General features: G+C 42.0%; 1 protein-coding gene across 1 annotated transcript; it reads left to right on the forward strand.

Moving 5' to 3' along the window:
- The first annotated feature begins 1,002 nt into the window (after positions 1–1,002).
- Positions 1,003–24,395, forward strand: Zkscan2 (zinc finger with KRAB and SCAN domains 2). Its single transcript, XM_059267252.1, has 7 exons — positions 1,003–1,981; positions 2,803–2,989; positions 5,720–5,790; positions 6,165–6,291; positions 11,060–11,746; positions 16,259–16,750; positions 19,969–24,395. The coding sequence occupies exons 1-7, from the start codon at positions 1,583–1,585 to the stop codon at positions 20,889–20,891; spliced, it is 2,886 nt and encodes a 961-aa protein (XP_059123235.1). The 5' UTR covers positions 1,003–1,582; the 3' UTR covers positions 20,892–24,395.
- The last annotated feature ends 2,731 nt before the right edge of the window (positions 24,396–27,126 follow it).

The following is a 27,126-nucleotide window of genomic DNA, read 5'->3' on the forward strand; positions in this document are numbered from 1 at the left end:
ACTCAATATATACTATTTTTTAAATGCAGTTAAGACAAGCTGTGTGCTGGCCCCGATCTATGCCCTGGCAGATACTAGGTGCACCCACGGATTATCCCTGACCTTCCTTCAACTTATGCCTTGTATACATATGGTGCTCTATGCCTCTGGGATGCAAGAATTAGTCAAATTATGGGGGAAAAAACTTTGAGAAATAAGTCATTGACCTATTTTCTAACAAACCACCAACTCTGAGAATGAGATTTGTGTTGCCCACTAATGAATGCCAAGACCTAAAACACTGTCACAAAGTAGGCCCTCCATGAATACAGGATAGGCAGCAGGTTCTGGGACATCTAGCTGTGAAGTTTTGCAGAAGTAGAGAAATCTAGCCTACTCCTACTAAGTCCCAAGTTGCCCTTTTTGATCATGCTTGGCCACTCAGATCTTCCCAGAGCCTTGCACAATTAAGAGATTCCCCAAAAGGAAAATGAGACTTCTCCTGACCATACATTTGAAGAGGGCCCGACACATGCCCTTCAGAAGGAGTGCTGGCTCCCACTAAGGATTCCAGAGGGCAAGCACTCTATGCATGGCCAAACCCTGCCTGTAATCCTTCCGCCAAACAAAGGAGTCCCGACACACACACTCGCATCCCCTTTCGATAATGAAATGTCTCCACCCGGCGTCTCCAGGGCCTGGGGCAGGACGCTCACTGCCGTTTTTATGCCGTGCGTCACGGTCTCTGGAGAAATGAGGTCCGACCTCAACGTGTGCCCCTACCCCGAGACCATCGCACGGACCCTCATTCCTAAAGTCTTTCGGCGGCAAGTCACGGTGCCCCCGCCCTCTCGCGAGATTCCTCCACGCAGCCTTCGCCCTTGCCTGCGAGGAAGCCTCGTGCGCCCCCCCCACTCCGCCCCTTCCCACCCCACCCCCCTGTCGCGAGCGGCGCATGCGTGGCCCCGCGGCTCCCAGCGCCCCCCGCGCTCTTCGCTGGGCGAGCGGACGAGGCTGCGCGCCAGCTCGTCGCCCCGTGAGGCCTCGCCTCATCCCGCGGCTGCTGCTTCTCCCCAACCCCCAACCCTGGCCGAGGCTCTCGGCAGCCTCGTGCGGAGGAGTCCGGAGTGGCGCGGGCGCTCCTGGGAGCCCGGAAGAGCCCGGCCCTGGCCTCCGACACTCCTGCACTCCTGCCCCGGCTGGACACCTGCAGCGGCCTAGACCCGGGCCAAGCCCCCTGGGCCGGCCGCGCCTCCCGGAGCCTCGCGGACACACCCCCCTCCCGGTCGGCGCCTCCGCCCATCCCGTCCTCCGTCCCGAGTTCCCTCCCAGCCCAGCGCCTGATTCTCTGTCCGACCTTGCCCCCTATCTTGATTGGAAAAGAGGGAGGAGGGTTTGCAGACTTTTGGGGTGGGTGCACATTCACCTTTTCAAGATCCTAATAAAAATGTGATTAATCAGCCTAGAGTTCCTTGTTCCGGCTGACGTGCTGTCTTTTATCTCCCTCCCGTCCCATATTTCCAAGGACGTTTAAGTAGGCGGCACTCTAGGATGCTTCTCTGGGCCCTTACTCGGAGCTAGACCTGTTGGCCCGGCTTGGATCATGGCTACAGTCCTGGACCCTCAGGTGGACGTGGAAGTTGAGGAGTGCCTCATAATGAAAGTGGAAAAGGACTCCGGGTGGGCATCAGAGCCCATTCTGGAAAGATCGGGCAGCACTGAATGTGAGTCCTTTCGTAAATGCTTCCGGCAGCTCTGTTACGAGGACGTGACGGGACCCCATGAAGCTTTCAGTAAACTCTGGGAACTCTGCTGCCGGTGGTTGAAGCCAGAAACGCGTTCCAAGGAGCAGATCCTCGAGCAGCTGGTCATTGAACAGTTTCTCACCATTCTTCCGGAGAAGATTCAGGCCTGGGCACAGAAGCAGTGTCCAGAAAGTGGAGAGGAGGCGGTGGCCCTCGTAGTGCATTTGGAGAAAGAGACCAGAAGACTGAGAAAGCAGGTGAGAGAGGATTTTGAATGAAGGGGATGGGAAAGGCAGGTGGGCGGGGCTACATTGCTGGACGAAGAGCTCATTATAGAAATAAATGGGACCGAAAAAGATCCATAAGCTGAATCTCCCTAAAAGCAGATTTTATTTCATATTAAATAGAGGGGAGAATTTTGGTTGAACTATTTATTATCTTGCAAATTAAACTAAAATTATGGCCTGTTTGTTCTAATCCTTGGTATAATGTTTCTACTAAAACTGTATAGACAGTATCAAATAGTTAATACCTCACGGGATTTTTCTTTGGTGGGAGGGGGAGATGTCGTTGAATACCCTAGAATCCTCTCTAATCCTTTACTATTCCAGTCATTGTCTTATGAAGTACTCCTAGAGCCATGGTCCTTGGCACTCATCCAGTTTGACTGCCAGGTCGTCATTTTTCGGTGTCCTTGCATGCTGGCATAGTTATTATCTTCAACGCCCTTTTGTTAACCTGCAGTGAAATGAAACGAAATGAAATCCTGCAATGTTGGCCAGGTTTATAGTTTCATCTTGCACACCCTGTGTTCAGGAGTTGGTTTTGTAAGTTTTCAGTTAACTAGTGTTCTGATTAGTTCTCTGTGCACCTGACAGATAACAAGGTCTTTGGAGTAATGACTCCCCCGCCAAAACAATACAAATAAAAAGTGCTCTCCTCTCCCCTTTTTCCCAAACTACTGTGAGCCCATTTCAGTCCACAGAGACTTCATTCCTTCTCAGTTCTTTTGTCCTTTAACGTCCTTGTGGGGGGCATTTCACCCTGATTTGCAATTCTTTTCCTCCATATTTTGCAGGTCAGTAGTCCCTTACACTCAGAGAAGCAAACCCCACCTGGAACTGTGTGGGAAGTAGCTGACTTTGAGCCAGAGCAACTGGAGAGCCAACACAGGCTTGTTGCTCATGAGGACACTGGAAGCCTCCACTCAGGATACCAGGACCAGCTGAACGGAAAGAGAGAGAGTAGGCCATTACCTAAGAATGGTAAGAAGGATTCAAAGTACAGCCAGATTAGAGACCATGTAGATTTACACTGCATCCCTAACACTGTGCCTTGCTCGGTATAGGTCCCTTTGATAGCCATTTGGAAAATAAATCAGATACTTGTAAAGAAAATGTTCATCTATTTCAAGAGTCAGGAGTATGTGTTTACCAAAATAAAATAGTAGAATCATGAAGATGGAAATTAGGGAAACTTAGATTGTCCAGGGCAGCTTTGAATCTTGGTCAGTTATTTTAAAATTTCCATTCAACATTCAGTCTGTGTCTTTAGTCATGCCGTGTGTGTGTGTGTGTGTGTGTGTGTGTGTGTATGTGTGTGTGCGCGCGCGCGCTTTCAGTTGACAGCAAACAACTTGAAAAGCTGTTGAGAAATGGAAACAAGATATTTTCATTCCAAAACTTGACTCACTCACAAGATAACGCACCCAGAATGGTGTGTGAAGGGATAAATGGTGAAATTTCCTCAGCAGGAGACCAACATCTAGCTGGTGTCCACACAAGGGCAGCATCTAGCTGCCCTCCCTATGAATACAGCAAGTCAGATAGAAGGGAGAGAGCTGTGTCTCTCCCAGTCCACTTACTCTTCCATCTCTCCAAGTGTGGCTTCATCCCAGGCCAGTAGAGAGGGAGGTGTGGAGGATCTGGTCTAAAGACTTGATGTATTTCTTGTCTGCCCCACACTTGGGCTGGAGGAGGCAAGCAGACCTGAGCTCATAACCCAGCTCTCCCATTTTTTATTTTTGTGGCCTTAGGTTATTTCTCAAACTTCACATCTTCTCATCTGTAAAAGAAAATAGCAAGGTTGTTAGTGTAGACTTAATGCGGCCATGAAAAATAGCAAGTGCATGCATAATAGTGTTCAATAAATGCTAATTTATTTTCTCCCATAATGGCAAAATTATTTTTAAACTTCAACTCCGATTCAAAAAAGCTTTCATTGAGAGTAGAGATTCACAGGGGCTATCTGCTGTATCCAGCCCTTAAATTAAAGGATGTATTGCAAATATTAGTGGATTCTGAATTATCCAGTATGTTCCTTAGCATCAAAGCTCTCTTCATCATGTGTGTTAGATAGCACCAATAACTTTAAGTGAGAAACTTAGTGTGGCAACAAATACCTGCTTATAATGTGTCTGGACATTGCCATCTATGATGATAATTTCAAAAGTAAAAAAAAAAATCTGTTGAAGACTGAGGAGTGGAGAACAGAAATTTGAGGGCTAGATAGAAAGATAATTAACTCTGAGGGAATGTGATTTCAGCCATATGCTTTTCAGAGAACTATGATGTTTCCAAGAAAATTATTTGGCACTTTCTGCCAAGCTTGATGACCTGAATTTAATCCCTAGGACCCACATGGTGGAAAGAGAGAGCCAGGTCCTGAAAGCTGTCCTCAGACCTCTGCACAGAGACCATGGCGTTCTCTCTCTCTCTCTCTCTCTCTCTCTCTCTCTCTCTCTCTCTCTCTCTCTCTCTCTCTCGCTCTCTCTCTCGCTCTCGCTCTCGCTCTCTCTCTCTCTCTCTCTCTCTCTCACATACACACACACACACACACACACACACACACGCACACACACACCAAAAAAAATACACATAATTTTTAAATGATGTTCACTTCTATAAGGCACACGTGAGTAGTTGAAGCTTCTGAAATCTGTTACAAATAAATTACGCTTGAAGGTTTCCCTGTGAGCTTGAAGGAGGAGGTAGACCATTGAGATTGCTGTATGAAAGGTCTCTTTTCTCCTGCCCTGAGGGGTTATTATTTAACTGCTTGTTGTGCCCATTGCTGTTCTGATTGCTGTATCAGCAAGACTCAACTGAGAACTAGGTTCTCAGTTCTTAAACTTATACTGGGGATGACAAACTGGTAACTTGTGCATCTATATTTTACCTACATAGAATTTTGTTTGAGTTTTTGTTTTTGCTCTTTGTTCTTAAGATTTGAGATCTCAAAAAAGTCCCAGGGTTTCAATTGCTGTGATGAATACCATGACCAGAAGAACTCAGGGAAGAAAGGGTTTATTTCTCTTCCACTTCTACCTCAAAGGAAGTCAGAACAGGAACTCAAACAGGACAGGAACCTGGAGGCAGGAGCTGATGCAGAGGCCATGAAGGAGTGCTGCATATTGGCTTGCTCATCATGGCTTGGTCAGCCTACTTTCTTATACCATCTATGTCCCACCTGCCCAGGGATAACACTATCCACAATAGGCTGGACCCTCCAGATCAGTCATCAGTCAAGAAAATACCCCACAGGCTTGCCCATGGAGGGGGAAGCATTTTCTCAATACAGATTCCTTCTTCCCAAATGACTCTAGCTTATGTCAAGTTTATATAAAAACTAGCCAGCACACCTGGCTTCTCTTGGAAATGTCAGAAATGATGATTCTTCAAGTGACACAATCTCACCCTGAAGCATCATCTAGAGCCAAGCATAGGCTGTTCCTCTCAATAGAACACATATCTCTGGTTCCCCAGTCTCAGCTCTCTCCTCATGCACTTTACCTGCTTGTTCCCGAAGCATTTGAGTTGTGAACCCAGCATTAGATAAGGTAGATTTGGGCATTGCTCTGAACTCATTGAAGAAAATCATCCATTCCTAGCTGTAGATTTTAATATGCTCTCATTTCTTAAAAGGAAAAACAGCATGAATTAAAGGACCGAAGTTCAGAATACTACATACCTTAATTGTTTGTTCTCTTTTTCTAGCTCACTCTTCTCTCTGGGTTCCTGTCCCTAGTGATGAGTGGAACACTGTAGATCAGGAGATGACAACCCAGGTAATTTACTCCCAGGTTACTTGTAATTGCTCTCCCTGGCCTGCCTGCCTAGTTCTAAGGAATTCACTCACAGTTATCCCCGTGTTTTTACTGCATTGTTTATGCTTCTTCCAAAGAGATTTTTCCCTTCATTTCTTTTCCAGAAGAGGTTAGACTCAGTCTTCTCAGTAGTGGAACTCCTTGCTGGATCAGCTCTCTTATGTCATCTCATCCTAATTCTTTACCGTATCTTCCACTTAACTGGACACATGATATACACGTGTTTCCTTAACTCAGTTCTTCTTCAGGGCCCTTCTCTGCTTCACCCATGGCTGTTCATCCTTTGAAGACCTTTGCAGTTGTCTTGGTAGTCACTGGTGTTAGTGTTGTTACAGGAACCAGTGAAAGATGTCCACACAGTGAGAAGCTTTTCCTACAAAAAGAGTGTGCATCAGATTCCTACTCACACAGATCTCTACCACGAAATCAGGAAGGAGAGTGCAGGGAGCACAGTTTCCTTGGGTAAGCATTCTTTCCTTTACAAATAACAGACTGGCAGGTTTCTTATATTTTAATTCCTACTGGTGATAAATAGTTGTAAATGTTAGTGCTTAAAGAAGTGGTTCTCAACCTGTGGGTCATGACCCCTTTTGCAAACTTCTTACATTATGGTTCATAACAGTAGCAAAATTACAGTTATGAAATGGCAACAAAAATAATTTTATGATTGGGGTCACCACAACTTGAGGAACTGTATTAAAGGGTCACAGCATTAAGAAGGCTGAGAACCACTGGCTTAAAGGATCTCTAATGTAGTTATTTATCTGTTCCCTTTCCTTATTCATGTACTCTTTCCAGAAAAAATAAAAACATTATAATCGTAATTAGAATACTGAACAGGAGTTATATATGAATACCATATTTATAGTGCAGAAAATACAGACTTACATCCACCAGCCTAAAGGTCTGTAAAGTCACCAACCAGGTCTTTCTACAGTTTGTTTTCATTTAACAACGATGACCTCAACATCTACCATAGAACTGCCTAACGAGTGGATGAGTGCCTGTTAAATATTTGTTAGATGGATAGAAATCTTAAATATTGAATAAAAAGTCATTTAAATGCAATAACCTTGGTAGCATACTGTGAATTGTTTAAGTAGACAAGTGCATAGGCACACATGAGCACTATAGTGTCACTCTGCAGGCGAGTTTTCAGAGGACTGACTCCATCTGCTCTAACAGGAGAGATGAGTAGTAGTCATTCATGTGTGAGTTTCAATTCAGAAGTCAAAGACTAGTGAGTAATATCATAGCCAGGACTGGGGAGGGAGCCTCGTCAGTGAAGGGCTTGCAAGCATGAAGACATGAATTTGGCCCTTAAAGTCCACACTTTTAAAAGGCAGGGGTGGTGGCATGTGCTTGCAAACCCATGATGGGAAGGCAGAGACAGGCAGATCCAGGTATGTAGCCTAACCAGTCATGTAGCCTACCCAACAGTGGTATACTTGATCCCCCCAAATACAAAAAAAGGTGAACAAGCTGGAGAGATTGCTCAGTTGGTAAAGTGCTTGTGTAAGAACCTGAATTCAATCCTCAATACCAGAGAGACAGAGAGACAGAGACAGAGACAGAGACAGAGAGACAGAATGAGAGAATGAGAGAATGAGAATGAACTAGATGTAGTGGTACATTGATATAATCCTGGTCCTGGGAGTAGGGTAGAGACAAATGGGTCCCTAGGACTCATTGGTAAGCCAGCCTAGCCTACTGGATGAGTTACAGGTCAGTGAGAGAACTTCTCTAAAAATATAAAATAAAATAAAAAGCCAGGTGATATGGCACAGTCATAAAACCCAACACTCAGAAGCAGAAGCTGCCAGATTTCTGAGTTAAGTTCCAGGCCAGCCAGGGCTGCACAGTGAGACCCTGTCTCAAAAAAGAAAAGAAAAGGACAGTGCTTAAGGAATGCCACCTGAGATTGGCCTCTGACCTCTACACATGTATGCATACAAGTGCACCTGTACACACATATACAAGGCTGTGCCTGAGGAACAACAACATCTGGGGTTATACTCAGACATATATACACACAAGTTGTTGGTGCAAATGTGCACTGATACCAATTTATAACCAATAGAAATAAAGTATACATTATAGACACTATAATCCTGTACTGTCCGGTGAGTAACTGCTAGCCATACATACATTTAAATTTTCAATTTGGGGCTAGAGAAATGGCTTACTGGTTAAAGGCACTGGCTGCTCTTCCAAATGATAAAAATAAAAAACATGATCAGTATAAAATACCACAACACTGCCAGGCGATGATGGCACAGGCCTTTAACTCCAGTACTCAAGAGGCAGAGACAAGCAGATCTCTGTGAGTTTGAGGTCAGCACAGTCTACAGAGTGAGTTCCAGGACAGTCAGGGCTACACAGAGAAACCCTGTCTCAAAAAAACCATTTATATATCACAGCACTAACAAGGTGTTCTTCAAAAATTATCAGTCATCCTATCCAACTGCTTTGAGTCACTCATGAAATATGCCATTAGTGAGGAGGGACTATACTTGGAGAATTCAAATTAAACCTAACTCCTTTATATACAATTTTATATGGGAAGCTCCAGGCCCAGAGATACCTGCCCCAATCTTTTATTGTAGATTGTAGATTAATGAGTTACAGACTAAATATGGCCTGTAGATATTTTGGTCTGCAGGATATTTAATTTAAAGTTAGTGTGGAAATATGAATTTCCAATTTTACGTAGAAATGAGACTTTAGAAACTGTCAACCCATATTCCTGTGTGGCAGTACTTGGCCAGAACTAAATCAGAGGCTCAACTATCATGGGTCCTGCTTCGATGACCTCACTCACTGCTTCACCTGCCTAGAACTTCTGAGTACTTGAGTCTGCATGCCTTCTTTCCTGCTTCTCTCATGTAAGAAGTAAAAAGCAAGTCTCCATCTTCAGCACTCCTCAGGAAAGGTGTGATTTGATGTGCTTCTCTAGGAAAATCCTGCAAATTTCTTGTGTGTGCTATGTGGAGAAGAAAACTAAAGTTCATTGCATACATATTGGATACTGTGCAGAAACCTGTGCATTAATCTTTGAATAGATGGTGTTATTCTTCAGAATATAGTGGGGTTAAGAAACTTGCCCTCCCACCGGCAGTAGTGGTGCCCACCTTTAATCCAAACGCTGCTCTGTTCCTCTATACATTGAGAGTATTTTTTAAGATTCCATTTAAAGCTGAGATAGTATGATATTTGTCTTTCACTATCTATCTGGCTTATTTCACTTGATATAATGTACTCTGAGCCCAGGATTTCTAAAAAATTTTAGATGAGAAAGAAGGATTTCATTCTTTCTATAGTTTTCTTGTGTATGCTCCACTTTATAGATTTTTCACATATCCTCTATTTTCATTTTTATTTTATGTGCATGAGTATTTTGCCTACATGTATGCCTGTGTATTACCTGTGTGCCTAGTGCTCAGGGAGCCAGAGGAGGGCATCAGATACCCTGGAACTGTAATGATAGGCAGTTGTGAGCCACCATATAGGACTCAGGTCCTCTGGAAAAACAGCCAATGCTCATAACCACTGAGCCATTTTCAAATATTCTTATTGATCCATTGATAAATATTTTGGGTTTTTTCTATACCTTAGGTATTTATTATAAACTATGTTCCAGTGACTGTCAGAGTGCTGGTGCCTCAGCTGTAATTTGGTTTCCTTTACAAATGTATCCAGAAGTGAGAGAGCTGGGGACACATGATAGTTGTCCCAGCTCATTTTTCAAGTTCCTTTTTCAAGTCACATCTGTACTGTTTCTCACAGTGGCTGGATGAGTTTACATTCCCATCAGCAGTGCATAGGGCTCATTTTCTATACATCCTTACCAGCACTTATTTTTCATCTTCTTGATGTTAACCATTCTAATAGATGTGAAGTAATTACTCATTATGATTTTGATTTGCTTTTCCCTGTTGATTAATGATGTTGAGTAACTTTTTGTGAACCTGTTGGCCATTTGCACATCAGATTCTTTGCCCACTTTTATCATATGTTTTTCTATGAATTGTATGATTCCTTGTACATTTTAGATTTTTAACCTCTTACAATATATATGGTTGTAAGTATTTCCCCCTGTGCTACAGGCTATTTCTTTACTTTGTTGATTGTTTTCCTTGCTGTGCAGGAGCTTTTATTGTCTCTACTTTCATTGTTCTAGCAAAAAAAAAAAATCCCAAGACTGGGGTCAGTTACCTTTTTTAACGTATACTTTCTTCTAAGACATATATATATATATATATATATATATATATATATATATATATATATATATGGGGGTGGGGGGGGTGTGCATGTGGGGTGGAGGGAATGGGTTGTTTATGTGCATATAAAGACCACTGGTCAATATCTGGTGTCTTCTTCAATTATCTTCCACCATATTTTTTGAGGCATGGTCTCTCACTTGCCTGCTGCCTTGTTCCCTGCCATGATGGTCATGGATGCTAACCCTCTGGGTTGGTGTCTGTGGTGCTGGAACAGTAGCTGAGAGCTTATATCCTGGAATCCTTCTGCTGGGATTACAAGCATATGTCATCAAGCCTCCCTTTTTCATGGATGTTGAGGATCAAACTGAGGTCCTTATGCTTATATAGCAAACACTTTACCAACCAAACATCCTCCCCAGCCCCACATGTGGTATTTAATATATTTCAAGTTAATTTTTGCAAGTAGTATAAGGTAGTAGTCCGGTTTTACTCTTACGCATGTAGATATTCAGTTTTCCTAGCATCATTCATTAAACATATTTTCCTTGTACATTGAGACAAGAAAGGATGTTGGGCACATATATAAGTAAAGGAAGCAAATACTAAGCTAGCTGTTGTGGCTCAGACTACATCCTAGCACTTGGGAGACTGAGGCAGAAGGATTGTTACAAATTTAAAGCCATCAGTGAGTTCTAGTCTAGCCTGGTCTACAGTGTGATATAGCATCATCCAAAAGAAAGAGTCAAGACTAATGAAATATTTTTTACCTGTGAGGGCATTCCTGAAAGAATTACCTAGATGGAAATAGTATATACATGAGAGTAAGATATCATTTCTAGATTTCTGTGCCTAAAAAGTCATGTAAATAACTACAATGTACCTGGTCCTGGCTGAGGAAGGCTGTGGTATAAACAAGTAGTCCAGGAGAGCATGTTTCAACAGGAGACTGGGGTGTGAAGTAATGACATCTGTGCCTACTGTGAAATATGTTTTTCTTACTGTAGGAGGCACTGTGTCTACTAACAAGATAGCCCAGTTGGAACAAAGAAAGGAACCGTGGACTGTAGGTCTGCATTCCTCAAATAAGAGGAGTAGTGTCCTGCGAAGCAACTATATCAAGGAGAAATCAGTGCGTGCTGTTCAGATCCCAGCAAGGAATTCAGGGAAGGTGTGGCGAGAGCAGCAACAGTGGGGTTTAGAAGATGAAAAAATTGCAGGTGTGCACTGGAGCTATGAGGAAACCAAGACTTTCCTTGCAATTCTCAAGGAGTCTCGCTTTTATGAAACACTCCAGGCTTGTCCCCGAAATAGCCAGGTGTATGGTGCTGTGGCTGAGTGGTTGCGAGAATGTGGCTTCCTCCGAACACCAGAGCAGTGCCGGACCAAGTTCAAAAGTCTTCAGAAAAGTTATCGAAAAGTGAGAAATGGCCACATGCTGGAACCCTGTGCCTTCTTTGAAGACATGGATGCCTTGTTAAACCCTACAGCCCATTCTTCATCTACTGATAAGCCAAAGGCCATGCTGTCTCTCCCCAGACTAAAGAGAATTGGTATTGGTGCTAAAGAACAGGTCAATTTAGTGGAGGAGGAGGAAGAAGGTGCTGAAGACTCCGATGGTGATGAAGTGGGCATTGAGTTTATACGCAAGTCTGAAATCCGTGCTGCCCCTGTCTTGTTTCAAAACCTAAGTGGTAAGAATTGTGCTGGGTTTTTTCTTGGTGTAAAGATAGAAGTGTAGCTCTGTGGAGAAAGTAGTAGATTAGACTAATCCTGGGGAGGGTTATCATACTCCATGCTGCTTTCACTGTGACGTTACCCCACAACTAAAAGGCCAATTGGGTGTTTGTTGCTGTTCCCAGCGCAGCCTGAGTAACAGCTCTGAGGAGCCTGCAGGCTCTTATTCAAGTTAGAGCTAAGCACAGTTTTTAAATATTTGGTGGTCAGGGTAGAAAGATGACTCAATGGATAAGAGCACAGGCTGCTCTTGCAGAGGATCCACGTTCAGTTCCCACCATCCACATGGCAGCTCATAACCATCTGTAACTCTAGTTCCAGTGAGTTCAACACCCTCTTCTGGCCTCTAGGCACCAGGCACACAGATGCAGACTTTAATATATACACATATAATTCATCATATTTATTATATTTTTTCCTACAGAAGGAAGGTAAGTCGAGCTAAAGAGGTGTGTCTGATATTATTTGAGGATTAGTATAATCAGTTGTATTAGATTGTAGTAAATGAAGGATGCCTTATTAGTCCATACAGTATAGCCAACAACAAACCAGTGTAAAGGAGTAGAGAAAATGAAATATAAACTTATTTCTGCCCAATTTAAAAGACAAGAAAGGAGAGTGAACAGAACACAACCATGAGTCACACGAAAGCAGTAGTGAGAGCCAGGTCTGGTGGCTCACAGCTGAAATCCCAGAACTTGGGAAGCAGAAACATCAAGAGTTTGAGGCCAGCCTGGACCATATAGCAAAACCCCTTCTCTAAATAAATTAATATAGGAACAAGATGTCTTGGTTATTTTTCTGTTACTCAGAAAAGGCACCATGACCAAGACAATTTACAGAAGAGTTTGTTGGGGCTCACAGTTCTGAGGGTTAGAGTCCATGACCATCATGGCAGGGAGTGTGACAGTAGTCAAGCAGGCATGGTGCTGGCACAGTAGCTGAGAGCTTCCATCTTTATCAGCAAGTAGAAGGCAGGGAGAGAACACTAAATGGAAAAGGTGTGGGCTTCTGGAAGCTCAAAGCCTTCCCCAGTGACATGTCTTCTCCAATGAGGCTATACCTCCTAACCCTTCCCAAACAGTTCACTAACCAGGGACCAAGCATTCAAATATATGAGCCTATGGGGGTTATTCTCACTCAAACCACCATATCCCATGCCCTGGCCCCCATAGGCTTGTTGCCATATAATAAAATGCATTTAGTCCAACTTTAAAAGTTCAGAATCTCTTCTGAGAGTCAAGGTAGTCTCTTAATTGTAACCACCTGTGAATTTTTTTAAAAAGGCACATTACATACTTCCAACACAGAATACATATTACCATCCTTAAAAGAAGAATGGGGATATAGTGAGGAAATACTGTCCCAAAGCAGGACCAAAACCCAGCAGAGCAAACTCTCAGTCTTATAGTTCTATGTCCAATGCCAAAAGCCTTTGACGGCTTTTCCCTTCCAGCTTTGCTAACTGTAACACACTTCTGTCTTATGAGCTGGTTTCACTCCCTGTATGCAGCTCTCCCGGCAGACATCCCATGACTTTGGTATCTCCAACACAATCCAGACTTCACTTCCACAGTTTCACACAGTGACTCTTCTGAACCTTCATACAAGGACTCCTCTGCTGCATGCCTGTCCCTAATGGCTTTCCTTAACTGAGGAGGAAGAGTCCACAGCCCCTTTACTACTCTGTTCTTCATGACTAAAGCCAGAATCATGTGGCTGAAGTTGCCAAGTACTGCTGCAAACTTGGGATGGACTCCAGCCCTCTCCTTCAATTACATTTGCATAAGTTTTAATTTGTTGCTTTCATCTGTTGAATAAGCTTTCCTTTGTTATAGAAGCAGGAAATTCCTTGACATTTCCTTTTTACAAATTGGAAGGTTAACTGCGTGGGGTGTTGTCCTGAGGAAAATACTCTTTGTTCCATTTCGTATCCAGCCTGTCTCTAAAGGTCTCATCTCTTTGAACACAAGACTTGGCTCCAGCATGAAATTTCCTGTTACTTTTTTTCTCCTCAAATTGTATAGTTTGTATTTCATTTTGCTCTGCTTGCTCCTTTTCATTATAGACCCACATAAGAGTGATCACAGGCTGGGCAGTGGTGGCACATGCCTTTAATCTCAACACTCGAGAGGCATAGGCAGGTGAATCTCTGTGAGTTCAAGGTCAGCCTGGTCTACAAAGTGAGTTCCAGGACAGGCTCCAAAGCTACACAGAGAAACCCTGTCTTGAAAAACAAAAAAACAAAAAAAGAGTGATCACTAATAACCACATGATACATTAAGTATTAGGTTGTCCTGAAATCTCCTCTGCCAATGAATAGTTCAAACCTCTTCAGTTAGCTTTACACAGATTCTTAGGACAAGAGCAAAAAGCAACCACATTCTTTGTCAAAATACCATAAGAATGGTTTCTAGCTAATACTTGTTCCCCTCTGAAACCTCATGAGCCAAGCCTCCACAGTATACATAGCTCTCAGCACACTACTGTCTTCCATGTTCCTACTAGGATGGACCATTAAACCTCACTTACAGCATTCAACCACTTCCCTAGTCCAAAGTCTTCCACATTTCTTCAAAAAACAAGCATGGTCAGACCTATCACATCAGTACCCTGTTCCTGGTACTAATCTGGCTTAGTTCCACCAACTGGGATCTAGGCATTCACTATAGGAGCCTTTTGGGGTTATTCTCATTCTGATAGAAATAAATCTAAATATATCCCTAATTACAAATTTACTGAACCACAATTAACACATTTAAAAAAAAGACTACACCCATCATAGGAGATGCACCCTATATAGAAGACAGGCGTTAAAAGGAGACTAGGCCTGGTGCTACAAACCTGTAATCCCAGCACTTAGGACCTGACAGGATTGTAAATTTGTAACCAGGTTGAGCTACACAGCAAGATCTTGGGGGCGGGGAAGAAAAATGAAAAGATACACCATGCAAATCTACTGTTGCATATTTGGGGACCAAGACACACAGAATTAAAGAGCCAGTTAATACCTATTTGACAGTAGCTACATCATGTAACAATACTGGACTTCAATTTTCTCCTGTGGAATATATGACTAAGAACTCACAGGGTTATTACTGGTGTTCAGCAAGACATAACAGGTGAAGGTATTCTTAAAAAGCTAAAATGCATCAGTTATTACTGATGTCTTTCCTAGTCCATTGTAATAAAAATGATAAACCCATCAATAGAATGGAAAAATAAATCAGGCTAGGAAAGCTAGAAGTGTGTTCATGAGGACATGTGCCTAAAATAAGCAGATCTGCTGACAAATGGGAGGATTGTCATGCATTTACAGGTATTTACCAATCTGAAAATCAAAAAACATGAGGTTAAGGCTCTTGGGGATGGTCTCAAGTGTAGAAGTCCAATGATGGGACTGAAAGTATCCAGTAAATATTGAGACTAGCTACTACTTTTTCCAAAACAAAAAGCATATTTAACAAACTACTAAGAAAAGTTATATTCTGGTGTCTGTGCCATACAGATGATACTTTCTCTCAAATTAGAAGATTGGATGAGTTATCAGACTCAGAACTACTTGGACATAGCTCTGATTCTCAAGGAAAACTAGTCAAAGAAATAATAGATTTCAGGCTGTTTGGGGGGTTGTAATCCATTGTTATGAACTACTTGGAAAAGACACTTGTAGGTGGCTAAGTCCTTCAGTTAGTCTCCGTAGCAGTGGCAGTGTGGGAGACTACACTTACTCTTCCAAGTGAACTCTGGTTCTTTTGGAATTTTGCCTATTCATTTGAAAATTAATATCTGTGCAACTTGAGTCTTTGTATCCAGAAACATGGTATCTCACTTTTTCTAGTTATTTTAATATCTTTGAATAAAGAATTACAGATTTTTTAACATAGAGTTTACTGCTTTTTACAAAGCTTGTTTCTGGATATTTCATATTTCCTGTTGCTATCATGAATAGGACTTTAATTATAATTTTCTTTGTCCTTGAGAAGTTCATACATGTATACAATGAAATATGATCATATCCACCTCTGTTTTCTTCCAACTCCCCCCAAGTCCCCACCCCAACTTCATGTATTTCTTATCTATCATATACATATATATATATATATTTTACTAGCACACTAAATCCAATTAGTGTTGCCCATATGTGCATGGGTGTAGAGCCATCCCCTGAAGCATGGGTAACCTACCAATGGGAACACTCTCAGAATAATTCTCCTTCCTCCAGAATTTGTCAAGTGAGACACACACAAATACACACACACCTATGCTAGAATTCCAACTGGCTGTGTAGGTCTTCTGCAGCCATACCTGCTGTAAGTTCGTGAATACACTAATCTATCATGTCCAGAAGATGATGTTTCACAGTATTTCTCCCCTGAATAGGACTTTTATACCATCACATTTTAAAGTGTGTGTAATAGAGAAGCTCCAGACTCCTTATATCTTTAAACTTTATCCTTGAATGGCAGGTGTGCATTGGGGCTATGAAGAAACAAAGACTTTTCTTGATATCCTTCGTGAGACTCGGTTTTATGAAGCACTTCAAGCCTGTCATCGGAAGAGCAAATTGTATGGAGTCGTGGCTGAACAACTTCGAGAGTGTGGCTTTCTCCGGACACCAGAGCAATGCCGAACCAAGTTCAAAAGCCTTCAGAAGAGTTACCGAAAAGTGAAGAATGGCCATGTACTGGAGTCCTGTGCATTTTACAAGGAGATGGATGCCCTAGTTAACTGCCGTACATCTGCCCTTTCCACCAACACCTCAGAAGAAATTCCATCACTCTCAAGGCAAGAAAGAGGACATATTGAGGTTGAACTCCAAGAGCCTACAATCTGGGAACCTGAGGAGACCTCACAGGAGGCAGTGTTAGAAGATTCTGGTAGTGAGAGAATGAGTGAGGAGGAAATTATAGAAGAGCCAGAATTCCAAGGACCTACAGGCCTACCACAAAGCCCATCTGGTAAGGGTCATCGGGGCTTTTGGTCAAAGTAAGGAGAAAATGTGACTTCTTAAAAAATCAGTACACCTGGCACATGGCTCATGCATATTTACTCACTCAGAAGATATTTGAATGCTATTTGTTGTTAGAGGAACAGGGAAATAGAAGTGAGTAAAATGAGTCCTGTTCTTGTGGTACTTCCCTTACAAGGAGGAGCTAAGCTGCTCACATTCTTTTGGCTCAGACTTTGGGACTTTAGCTTGGTTTCTGTCTTGGTGGTCAGACAGTGTTTTGTTTCTGGAAATACTATAGAGAAGAATGTGAGATTCTACCTTAAACTTGAAGGAAGAGGAAGGTCGGTAAGCTCAAATCAGAAGCCTCTCACTGTTGTGTGTAGTATATATGAGGAAAAGGATAGGCAAGGACAAGATGAGAGGCTTTGTCCTGTTCCTGAGCTCAGCAGCCTGCTTCTCTTGCCCATTGGCTGTCCTCACTGGCATCTAACTGCAAACTCAAGCATTAAATATAACTAAAACCCCACAGTGTCCTTTAAAGATCATTTTAATGGCTCCTCACTCAGCATTTACATCCAGGCAGATGACATGGCTTGCTAAGTAGACTGTCATTTCTGCCTGCCCCTGCTTTCATTCCATAGATAGCCATTATTCTAGTTCTGTCTTTCTGTTTCTTGCCTAGACTATAAAAGTCTCAAAACCAAATTTCCTTAGCCATACTTTTTTAGGAGGGTCGGGGAGTTACCCTGAGAGAGAGAAAGGTCCCAACTGTAGCACACCAGGCTGGTCTGGAACTCATGATCCTCATGCTTCCACTTCTTGAATTCTGGAATTGCAGGCATGCACCATCCTACCCAGCTTTTCATTCATGTTTTTTTTTTGGGGGGGGGGGGGGCAGGTAATGTATTTATTTTTATTTTATGTACATTGGTGTTTTGCCTGCATGTATGTCTGTTTGAGGGTGTCGGATCTTGGAGTTACAGACAGTTGTTAGCTGCTATGTGGGTGCTGGAAGTTGAACACTGGTCCTCTGGAAGAGCCCCCATGTTTTGATTGAGCCATCTTTCATCTGAGCTCATCCCCTCATTCAAGGCATATGTGCTAGTGTTTTCTTTCTCTATGCTTAATTGAAATGAAACTATTTGCTGTGTTCTACATGCACCTTAAGCTCTCTCATATCTAAACCATGGTTTATGATCCCTCCCCAACCGCCCACACCTTGAACATATTCAGCTCTACACATCTGTGTATCCAAATTCTTTCAATTCCAACACTTTGTATTATGGTACGAATCACTTTTATATCCTAAAACCAACCTCCCAGTCAGCAGTAAGCTCCTGAAGGGATGGGAGCTCTCTTTTTATAGCCACAGGATATGTCAGAATGTGAGGCATTTCACACTGATTTCTTGAAGCCAGTCTTTCTGGTTTGCCTGAATTAGTTGTAGAGGCCCATTAAGAGGAGTTAATGTCCAGATACCACAGAGCAAGGACTTCATACATATGCTGCCTAGAGATATTTGTATGAGAAATCATAAAGAGTAAGTCCAGCCAGGCATGGCGGCATACACTTTTAATCCCAGCACTTGGGAGGCAGAGGCAGGCATATCTCTTGAGTTTGAGACCAGCCTGGTCTACAGAGCAAGTTCCTGGACAGCCAGGGCTACACAGAAAAACCTTGTCTCAGAAAAAAAAGAAAAGAGTAAGTCCAATATAACTTCTTTCTTTAAATGTTATTTATTCATTTTTTTTCTGTGTGGAGGTGTTTTACCTTCACAGATATCTGTGTACTGTGTACATGCCTGGTGCCCACGGAGGCCAGAAGATGGTGTCAGATCCCTGGATCTAGAGTTACAGACAGTTGTGAGCTGTAAACCCTAGTCCTCTGGAAAAGCAACCCAAGTCCTTAACTGCTGAGTCATGTCTCCAGTCCCAACTTCCTTTTTAATAACTGTAAAAAGAGTCCACGTGAATATTATTTTTAGATGACCTCCAGAATGTAATCAAATTGTCAGTTACTATCTGAGTCAGCTAATAGGCTATGACTTCCTCTAAATCCCAGAACAATGTTGAATGCAATAATAAAACCTCAAAAGGAGTACTAATTGAAAATAAATTTACTGTGGCTTTTTATATAAGTTAATGAACTGACTGTTGACTGCCCTTCTCTTCCCCACCATTCCATAGCTAGCCCACTAACCAGCAGTTTCTCTTGAATGTGTAGAAGGGAAGTCATGTTGACACCTACAAGTAGGAACAAGATGTATAGCACATGCTTCATCACAAGGGTTTGGGAATCAACCTAGATTTAGCCCAAGATACTCAGCCTGTGAAATATTTATGTATGGCAATAATATGTCTTTTAGAATTTGTATCCAAGTAATCTGGGTAGAGAGCAGGGAGTGTATGGGAATAGAGATGAAACTGGATTAGCCATAAATAGATCATTGTTAAAGGTAAATAAATAGTTCATGGGAGTTCTTTATACATATTACACTGTTCATTCTTCTGTGTGTGTGAAGTTCCCATAATTAAAAGTTAATAACAAAAACAAAGTTAACAAGTGACCAGGATGTTGCTAGAACCAAACTATGTCATTCCAAAGCTTCTGGCTTTTTACTATGTCATGCCTCCCATAAAACTCCACAGAGAAGTAGAATCCAAAGTGTGCTTTATAGTGAATGGGGGTGTAATGAAAATCTAGCTTTGAAAGCAGTAAAAAGGAGTATTTATATTATTGTGGTCCATGAAGTAACCAGAAAAACAAGCTACAAGATCATATGGAAAAATAGTATTGTAGAGTAGAACCTGACTAGCTATTGAAGAATTTAGAAGTATCTTAAGGAATTTGGAGTTGTCCATTAGAGACTATTCAGTATTTTAATTTTTGTAATATTTTAATATAGGTGTGAAATATTTTAATATAGACATGAAAGAAGAAAAGTAGAATGAATTAAACTTCAAGGAGATAAACCAAGTTGTTGCTAAGTTAATGAGGATATAGATGGAGAATGGTAGCTTGAACAGCAATGCAGTTCAATACTGAGGACCAACATGGTAGCAAATGTCATTGGCCTTTTTGTAGAACTGAAAGAGGTTAAAGCATGGTGAGTCAGTCAAGTCACCATGTGTAGCCATAAACATTAGAGGATCATAACCATTGTAAGCATGGTTAATTATTTTCATACTGGAGTTTGTGAAATTTTACTGTCTTTTCCTTTTCCAGATTTTGAAATTGGAAGTAGTATTAAGGAGGACCCAACACAGGTAATATTTAAGGACAGAGAGCCCCATGGAGCATTAATAGAAAAGTCTAAAAGATTTGTTTCTCAGAATACCAACTCCAGTAAATATTATAAAAGGGAGTGCATCTCAGGAAGACAATGGGAAAATCTTCAAGGAATTAGGCAGGGAAAATTGATGTCTCAACCTAGAGATCTAGGGAAGGCCACAGTGTATCAGAGGCCTTTCGTGGGGAGGAGACCATACAGACTTCTCAAATACGGAGAAAACTTTGGAAGGAGTGCCCGTCTTATGTGCAGGATGACCCACCAGAAGGAGAATCCTTACAAGTGTGGTGTCTGTGGGAAGTGCTTTGGTAGAAGCAGAAGCCTAATCAGACACCAAAGAATCCACACAGGGGAAAAGCCTTTCAAATGTCTTGACTGTGGGAAAAGCTTTAATGACTCCTCGAATTTTGGAGCCCACCAGAGAATCCACACTGGAGAGAAGCCGTACAGATGCGGCGAGTGTGGGAAATGCTTCGGTCAGAGCTCAAGTCTTATCATCCATCAGAGAACCCACACTGGTGAGAAGCCCTATCAGTGTGGGGAGTGTGGGAAAAGCTTCACCAACAGTTCTCATTTCAGTGCCCACCGCAGAGTCCATACTGGAGAAAATCCCTCCAAATGTGGGGACCGTGAGAAGAGCTTCAATAACTGCCCACGATTTCGAGAGCACCGGCAGATCCACACTGGAGAGAAGCCCTATGCATGTGCCCAGTGCGGCAAGCATTTCAGTAAAAGCTCTTTCCTCACCAGACACCGGGAAGTCCACATGAGAGAAAAGCTACTGCCATACTCTCCCTCGGGGTACTCCCCAGAGAGCCTACTGAGAGGGAAGAGTGAGGAGTTCAGGAAGTCCTCTTGACTATGAGCTGCTTTTTCCACATGCCCCGTTAGCCATCTTACCCTACTCTTGGAAGCAATCTTTTCTTAGCTATAAATTGCAGTTCCCAAGACAGGCCTGAGAATATAAAAAAGCTAGTTTTTTTCATCTGTTCTCATGTTCTAACATGTTCAGTCCGCCTCTCTCCTATGAGTATTGACTTTCAGTAAAGTGAAGATGATAAATTTTTTGAGGTCAGAATAAAATTCTCATTAGAATGTTGAGGTTAATGCTATTGTCCGGCAACTTGCAATACTCTTCTTGCACATGGGTGAGAGTTCTTTTCAGGTATATGAACGGTGAAAAGTTTATAGTGTTATCACCCATATGAGAGCTTGGCAGCAACTAGACAATGGATTTTTATATCTGGGTAGAACTTTTAGGAGTTTGATCTGAACTATATCAGAGCCATCTTTGTTTTGAGGGTATAAAACAAGAGCGAAAGTTTTATAGCTTTTTTCAGAAGTCTGCATCAAAAAGTTGATCCTAGTTCCCTGTGTTGCTACTGAAGTCAAGTTGCTAATACCTTGTCCTCTTCCAAGAGAAACACTTACTCACCCTTCATCTCCCTATCTGTTCCTGAAGACTTAACACCACTGGCTGCTGCTTCTCCTTTTACTGTTCATCACGTCTATACTTACCTCTTAATTGTTCTAGGTGCTCTAGTCTGACTTTTGTAGACTACCTTGACCCACTCAGATGGGAGAGGATGCATGTTAGTGTTGTCTCATTAAGAGAAAATCAGATTCCAAAGTCTAGTTCTATCCCATCACTTCTCTGACTCTTAACCTATAACAAGACCTACTGATAGGGTGGCATATTTCAAACTGCCTAGCTCTACATTTCAATGTACTATAATAGTATTTCTAAAAGTTTAAGGTTGTAAGGAAGAAGGATATGAGACCTGAAATATTTCATGGTCCCTTTAGGCCTGCTTTCAATCAAAGAGCTACCTCAGTCAAGACTACATTTCCAGGGTTGACTGTTACACACACTAGCCTCTGCTTCCGAAGCTTCTGGCTCCTGTTTGTAGGATCATAGACCTGACTATAGAGCCCTAAATAATTACACGACTCTATAGTGCACTCAGTGAAAGTAGAGCTATTTATAAACTTCCACTCTAGAATACCACCTTTTGTTCCCCATTTCCCTGTTCATCTGGAGGGAAATGTCTTTGATAATTCCTTGGTATTAACCAGGTAAATATTGTCAGAAAGTTTCTGGTAGGGAAATAGTTAACTCATAGAATTACAAATGAAGTTCAGGAATTTGATCTTCCCAAACCAGTTACTTGAAGATGAGGCCTGTGGCATTCATACCTTTAATACAAAGGTAATCGAGTGTAGCTTTGCTTTGGGGAGGAGGAAGTCCCAAGTAGAGTGGAAGGAGAACCGTAGTCAGGGCTCTTACTAGGTTGTTCTCCTGTCCGATGCTCTCGTTTGAAAACATCTAGAGATGATATTTTTATGTGAGTATATTTGAATATTTTGAGACTCATTCAGCAAAGTATCAAAGAGGGTAGACACTAGAAAGAAAAGCGCTTTATTGTGCCAGCATAGGATGTAGCCTGTTTGAAGGCAAGTGACTCAGGTAAATGCTGATAACTGTTTGTGATGTGTGTTTGTTGGAAATATTATAATTGTTGACACCTCTGTAGCTTATTTCCTGTGTATTGTCTGAATTAGAGACTTCTAATGAGTGGTACATGCAGCTTCATGTTGGTACTATGCCTAGACCAGTAAGATTGTGTGGTGCCAGTGGGCTTGTGCTTATAATTATGTAGATGTTCTGGAATTCCAGCTCTAGAAAAGATGCACATTAGTATAAATTGCCAGTTAGTGACATGTACACAGGATTGATACTTATATGAAAGCATGATTCAGAAAGTAGATGACTTGTTCACCAATACTTATGTACTGTTATGTAGAAGACCATGTTGTCACCACAGAGAGGGATACAAAAATAATGGGGGCATGGTGGCTGTACTCCAGCATGGAAGTGTTACAGCAAAAGATAATCTAGTTAAGTCCACAGTGATGTGGAAGGTCAGTCACCCCATCTGGAGGAACCAACTGCAGTCACATCCTGAAGACCTTCTATAATTGCAAATAGAAAACCAGTTTGAGCACCACTTTTTGACACATTTTCCCAGCAACAGGAAATATTCAGGGCCTGTTCTGTCTCCACCACGACAAAGTGATTGTTTCCTGTGTCTAAGATACAGTGAGGTAGGTTTGGGTTCCTCTACCTATAGTCCTAATCATAAACAATCTGTTAGGATGTGTGTTGATCTAGTGGACCTTTTCTCAGTTCTTAAGAAACAGATCTCCCTACCATCTTAGACCAAGGTGCTTACGTGTTTCCCTTTTGTCAGCTGTGTGAAAGTTAGAATGAGTGATCACATTCTGAGTAATACATCCTTATCACATCTCTGTAATGATCCATAGATCTCAATACCAAGGACTTCAAGGAGGAAAACAGGTTTTTTTAAATATTTGAAACACTGTGATTTTTATAACTTGCTGCTTCTCCCTCATTCTCTGGATGCTGGAAAGCTCAACAGACAGTTCACCTCAGCCAACTACCTACACCTACTTATTTTACTCCATCTAATTTCTTTGGAGATTGTCTCAAGTTCTATTTTTGAACAATGGTATATGTATAAACAGATTATTTTCTGGCATTCTATCAAAGACATTTTAGAAACTGTGTTTGTATTTCCTGCCTAGGCTTTCATTAATTTCCACAAATACCTTGCTAATTCTTACTGATGATTTTGTTACATATTCAACCTACTTCATTCATCTGGAAAGAAACATGTTTTTGTAAAGAAGAAAACTCACACATTAAATACATCAGGGCATCCTGCTACCAAGGAATGTGTATTAGACCAGAAGCCAGAAGAAAAGTTTAGTATTGTTACCACTTCCTGAACTTGATTGGATAAATCACAACTTCTCTCTTCCAGAGTAGTTAACTTATTGCCAAAACTGCAGGAGTTCTCATGTTCCTGAAGCTATGGAGCATGGTAGAAATGAAAAAACAGAAAGGCCAGACTCCCACCTTGGCTACCTACTGTATGCCACCTCTGGGCCACACTGAGTTCATCTCATGCTTTAAGAGGATGGCAGCAGTGCCAACCCAGCTGACTTAGTAAGGAGAAAGGAGAAGCCACTGTGTTCAGTAACAGGAAAGCCTTCCCTCTCCCCATCACCCTGAGAGCCAAAGGTGGGTAGGTAGAGTGAAGAAAATATTTTGAGTTCTGGTGCTCAGTGAAGACAAGATTCATGGGTTAGGAAAACCCCAGTGGAAGGAGCAGCTGAGTGATTTGTGTGGTCCAAAGCCTCCGCCTCCACCTGAATGCATTCTAGGGCCAAGTGTAAATGGACATCTGTCTTCATTTTGTGTTAATGTTCACTTAGATGTCTTCTTGAAAGCTTGTATGTGAAATGTCTACAATAAATGGCTACCTTTTGTTTGCTATAACTTGAAAGATGTCTTTATTTGAGAAGGCCAAGGCCAATCCTTATAACTAGTAAGAAGACCTTGAATTCATACCAGTTCACAGCTGCCCTCCATAGCCAGCAGAAAGGGATGTGGTGTGAATCCACAGCAGTTCTTGTACACAGTCCTCCAACTGCCATTACCATTAGCCCAAACAATGGTTTGCTTTACTTCCAAGGTAAAATTGATGTTGGACAGACAGACATACTACATGTGCTTCTGACAAGACTTGCATGCCAGCCTAACTGGAAGAAATCCCAGCTGTTTCCCTGAAGTTATAGGAAATGAAGACTGTTCTCCTAGTGTCACCTGCTGGGCCTGAGGAGTAGATTAACCTAAGCAGGTGGCAGGGAAGAGCAAACAGCTTTATCTGCGTGTGGGAGGGTCTTCCAGATACAGGCCCAAAGAATAACAAAGCTGAGTGCTTGTCTACCAACCAGAACAAACAGAAATGATTGTGCAACATCACTAGGCTCGGAGATCCGAAGGGAGACATGGTTTTAACAAGGTCTGTGTAGAACTCTCTCAGCCCCAATTCCCCATCTCTCATTATGAGAACATTTCTTCGTGGTGAGGGGAACATCTTTCACATAGGTACCTCCTGCTTCTGGAAGAATTGTCAAAACAACCCCTCTTGAACTAGTTATTTTCCAAGTGCTTTTAGCCCAAAATATGTAAAAAAGGATGCCTTTCTTGGAGGTGGCAAATTCTGTCATCCTTTACAGTATTGCAGATTGGCAGGGGGGCGGGGGCTGGAATACAAGGTCTGTCTAGCCCAGGTTTGCCTCAAACTCTTAGTTCTCCCACCTCAGCCTAGTGTTGGAACTACAGGTGTACGCTACCAAGTCTCTTGCAGTGTTACTCTTGGCCACTGCTTTGACAGAAAGGAAAAGTTCTGTGGTTTCCATGTAGCTTTTCTCACCGTAACAATCGTGATCGTTGGCCTTCGAATCAATATAGAAGGTCAGCTGCCTTGTGGCTGTGTATTCTCAGTTATACACCAGAAACCATAGGAAGAACGGTAAGATGGCTCAATGGATTCCAGATGAAGGGTTTCTATCACTCTTATCACATGGGTTTATTTTTTATTTTTTTTCGAGACAGGGTTTCTCTGTGTATCCCTGGCTGTCCTGGAACTTCCTCTGTAGACCAGGCTGGCCTCAAACTCAGAGATCCACCTGCCTCTGCTTCCCAAGTGCTGGGATTAAAGGCCTGCACCAACACCACCACTCAGCTCACGTGGATTTTATAACTTACTGTTTTGTGCTAGCGTGACCTTGAGTAGCTCCGAAGTCCCTTAATGCTGCTGGAAGATGAGAATATGAGTGTCTGCCTGCATTTGTTTCCTGGCGATGCTATAATAAATTTCCACAAACGTTGTAACTTAAAATGACAGATTTATTCTTCCACAGTTCTAGAAGCCAAGAGACATAAAATTGAGGTCTCCACAAGGATGTGTCCCCTCCAAAGGCTGCAAAGAAAAGACTTCCCACCTCCTCCCACTTCTACTGGCTCCACACGTTGCTGACTTGTGACAGTCTCCCCCATTTTCCTGTGCACTCAATAACTGCATTCCATGTGTCCTGTGTCACTTTCTCTTACAAGAGCTCTCTGATTGTATTTAGTACCCAATGTCAATATAGTCTCGTCTTGATAGTTCCCTTGCTTGAATCTACAAAAAGACTATTTCCAAATAAGATCATAGTCTGAGGTTGCAGGTAGACAGGACCCTGCCAGCCTCAGAAGCCCTGTTAATTTCCAGCCCTTTTCCTGAATATGCTGATGGTGGCCATTCAGAATTTTTGGAGATTTAAAGATATAAAGAGAGAGAGATAGATAGGAGATTTATGTGCATATGCATAGACATTGTGCTCATCATTGTAATGGATCCTTTTCTCCAGTAAAGAGCATTCTTCACTTTTACCCTATAGAAATGGATGGGTTTTTATTGTATTTGAAAATGGCCTTTCCTGGAGCTACTTTATGGTATCAAAGTGATTTTCTTTCATAAAAGACCCATGATTTTTAAAATTTTTTCTCTTTTTTATTGAAAAAATTTTTCAGTATATTCTGATCATACTTTTCCTCTGCCTCAGCTCTCTTGGATCATCCCCACCCAAACAACTCCATACCCTTTCTTTCTCTCTTTCTTTAGAGAACAAACAAAAAACTACACAGGTTAAAAAAAAAAAAACACTAAATCAGAAACCATAATATGTGAGCAAAAGACCAATAAGATAAAAAATTCCCAAACAAAACAATATGAAACAAAATGTCTACCAATTTACCACTGAGTTTTGTGTTGGCCATCTACTGCTTGGCATGAGGCCTACCCTGAAGTATGGTTAAAATACCCAGTGAGATTCCATTGGAGAAAACTAATTTTAACATTGCAAGCTGCTATCAGTTACAGATAACTTCTCGTTTAGGGATGGGAGGAGCCTGTGTCCACTTCCCCACTTCAGCACTGGGACCCCATCTGGCTTGAAACTACATAGGCCTTATGCATGTTGGTACAGTCTCTGCGTTCATATGTACACCAGTCCTGTTGTGTCTGGAGGGCACTGTTTCCTTGGAGTCTTCTATCCCCATTGGCTCTTAAAAATGTTTCTAACCCTTCTTCTACATAGATCCCTGTACCCTGAGGTGAGGAGTTTGATGAAGACATCCCATTTAGGACTCAGTGTTCCAAAATCTCTTACTCTTTGCCCAT

Source organism: Peromyscus eremicus, chromosome 1 (assembly GCF_949786415.1).
Source record: "Peromyscus eremicus chromosome 1, PerEre_H2_v1, whole genome shotgun sequence".
NCBI lineage: Eukaryota > Metazoa > Chordata > Mammalia > Rodentia > Cricetidae > Peromyscus > Peromyscus eremicus.

Coding starts and splice junctions, on each gene's coding strand:
- Zkscan2 (XM_059267252.1), top strand. CDS start 1,583: ATGGCTACAGTCCTGGACCCTCAGGTGGACGTGGAAGTTGAGGAGTGC. Junction 5,791..6,164: donor ATCAGGAGATGACAACCCAG/GTAATTTACTCC, acceptor GTGTTGTTACAG/GAACCAGTGAAAGATGTCCA. Junction 6,292..11,059: donor AGGGAGCACAGTTTCCTTGG/GTAAGCATTCTT, acceptor TTCTTACTGTAG/GAGGCACTGTGTCTACTAAC.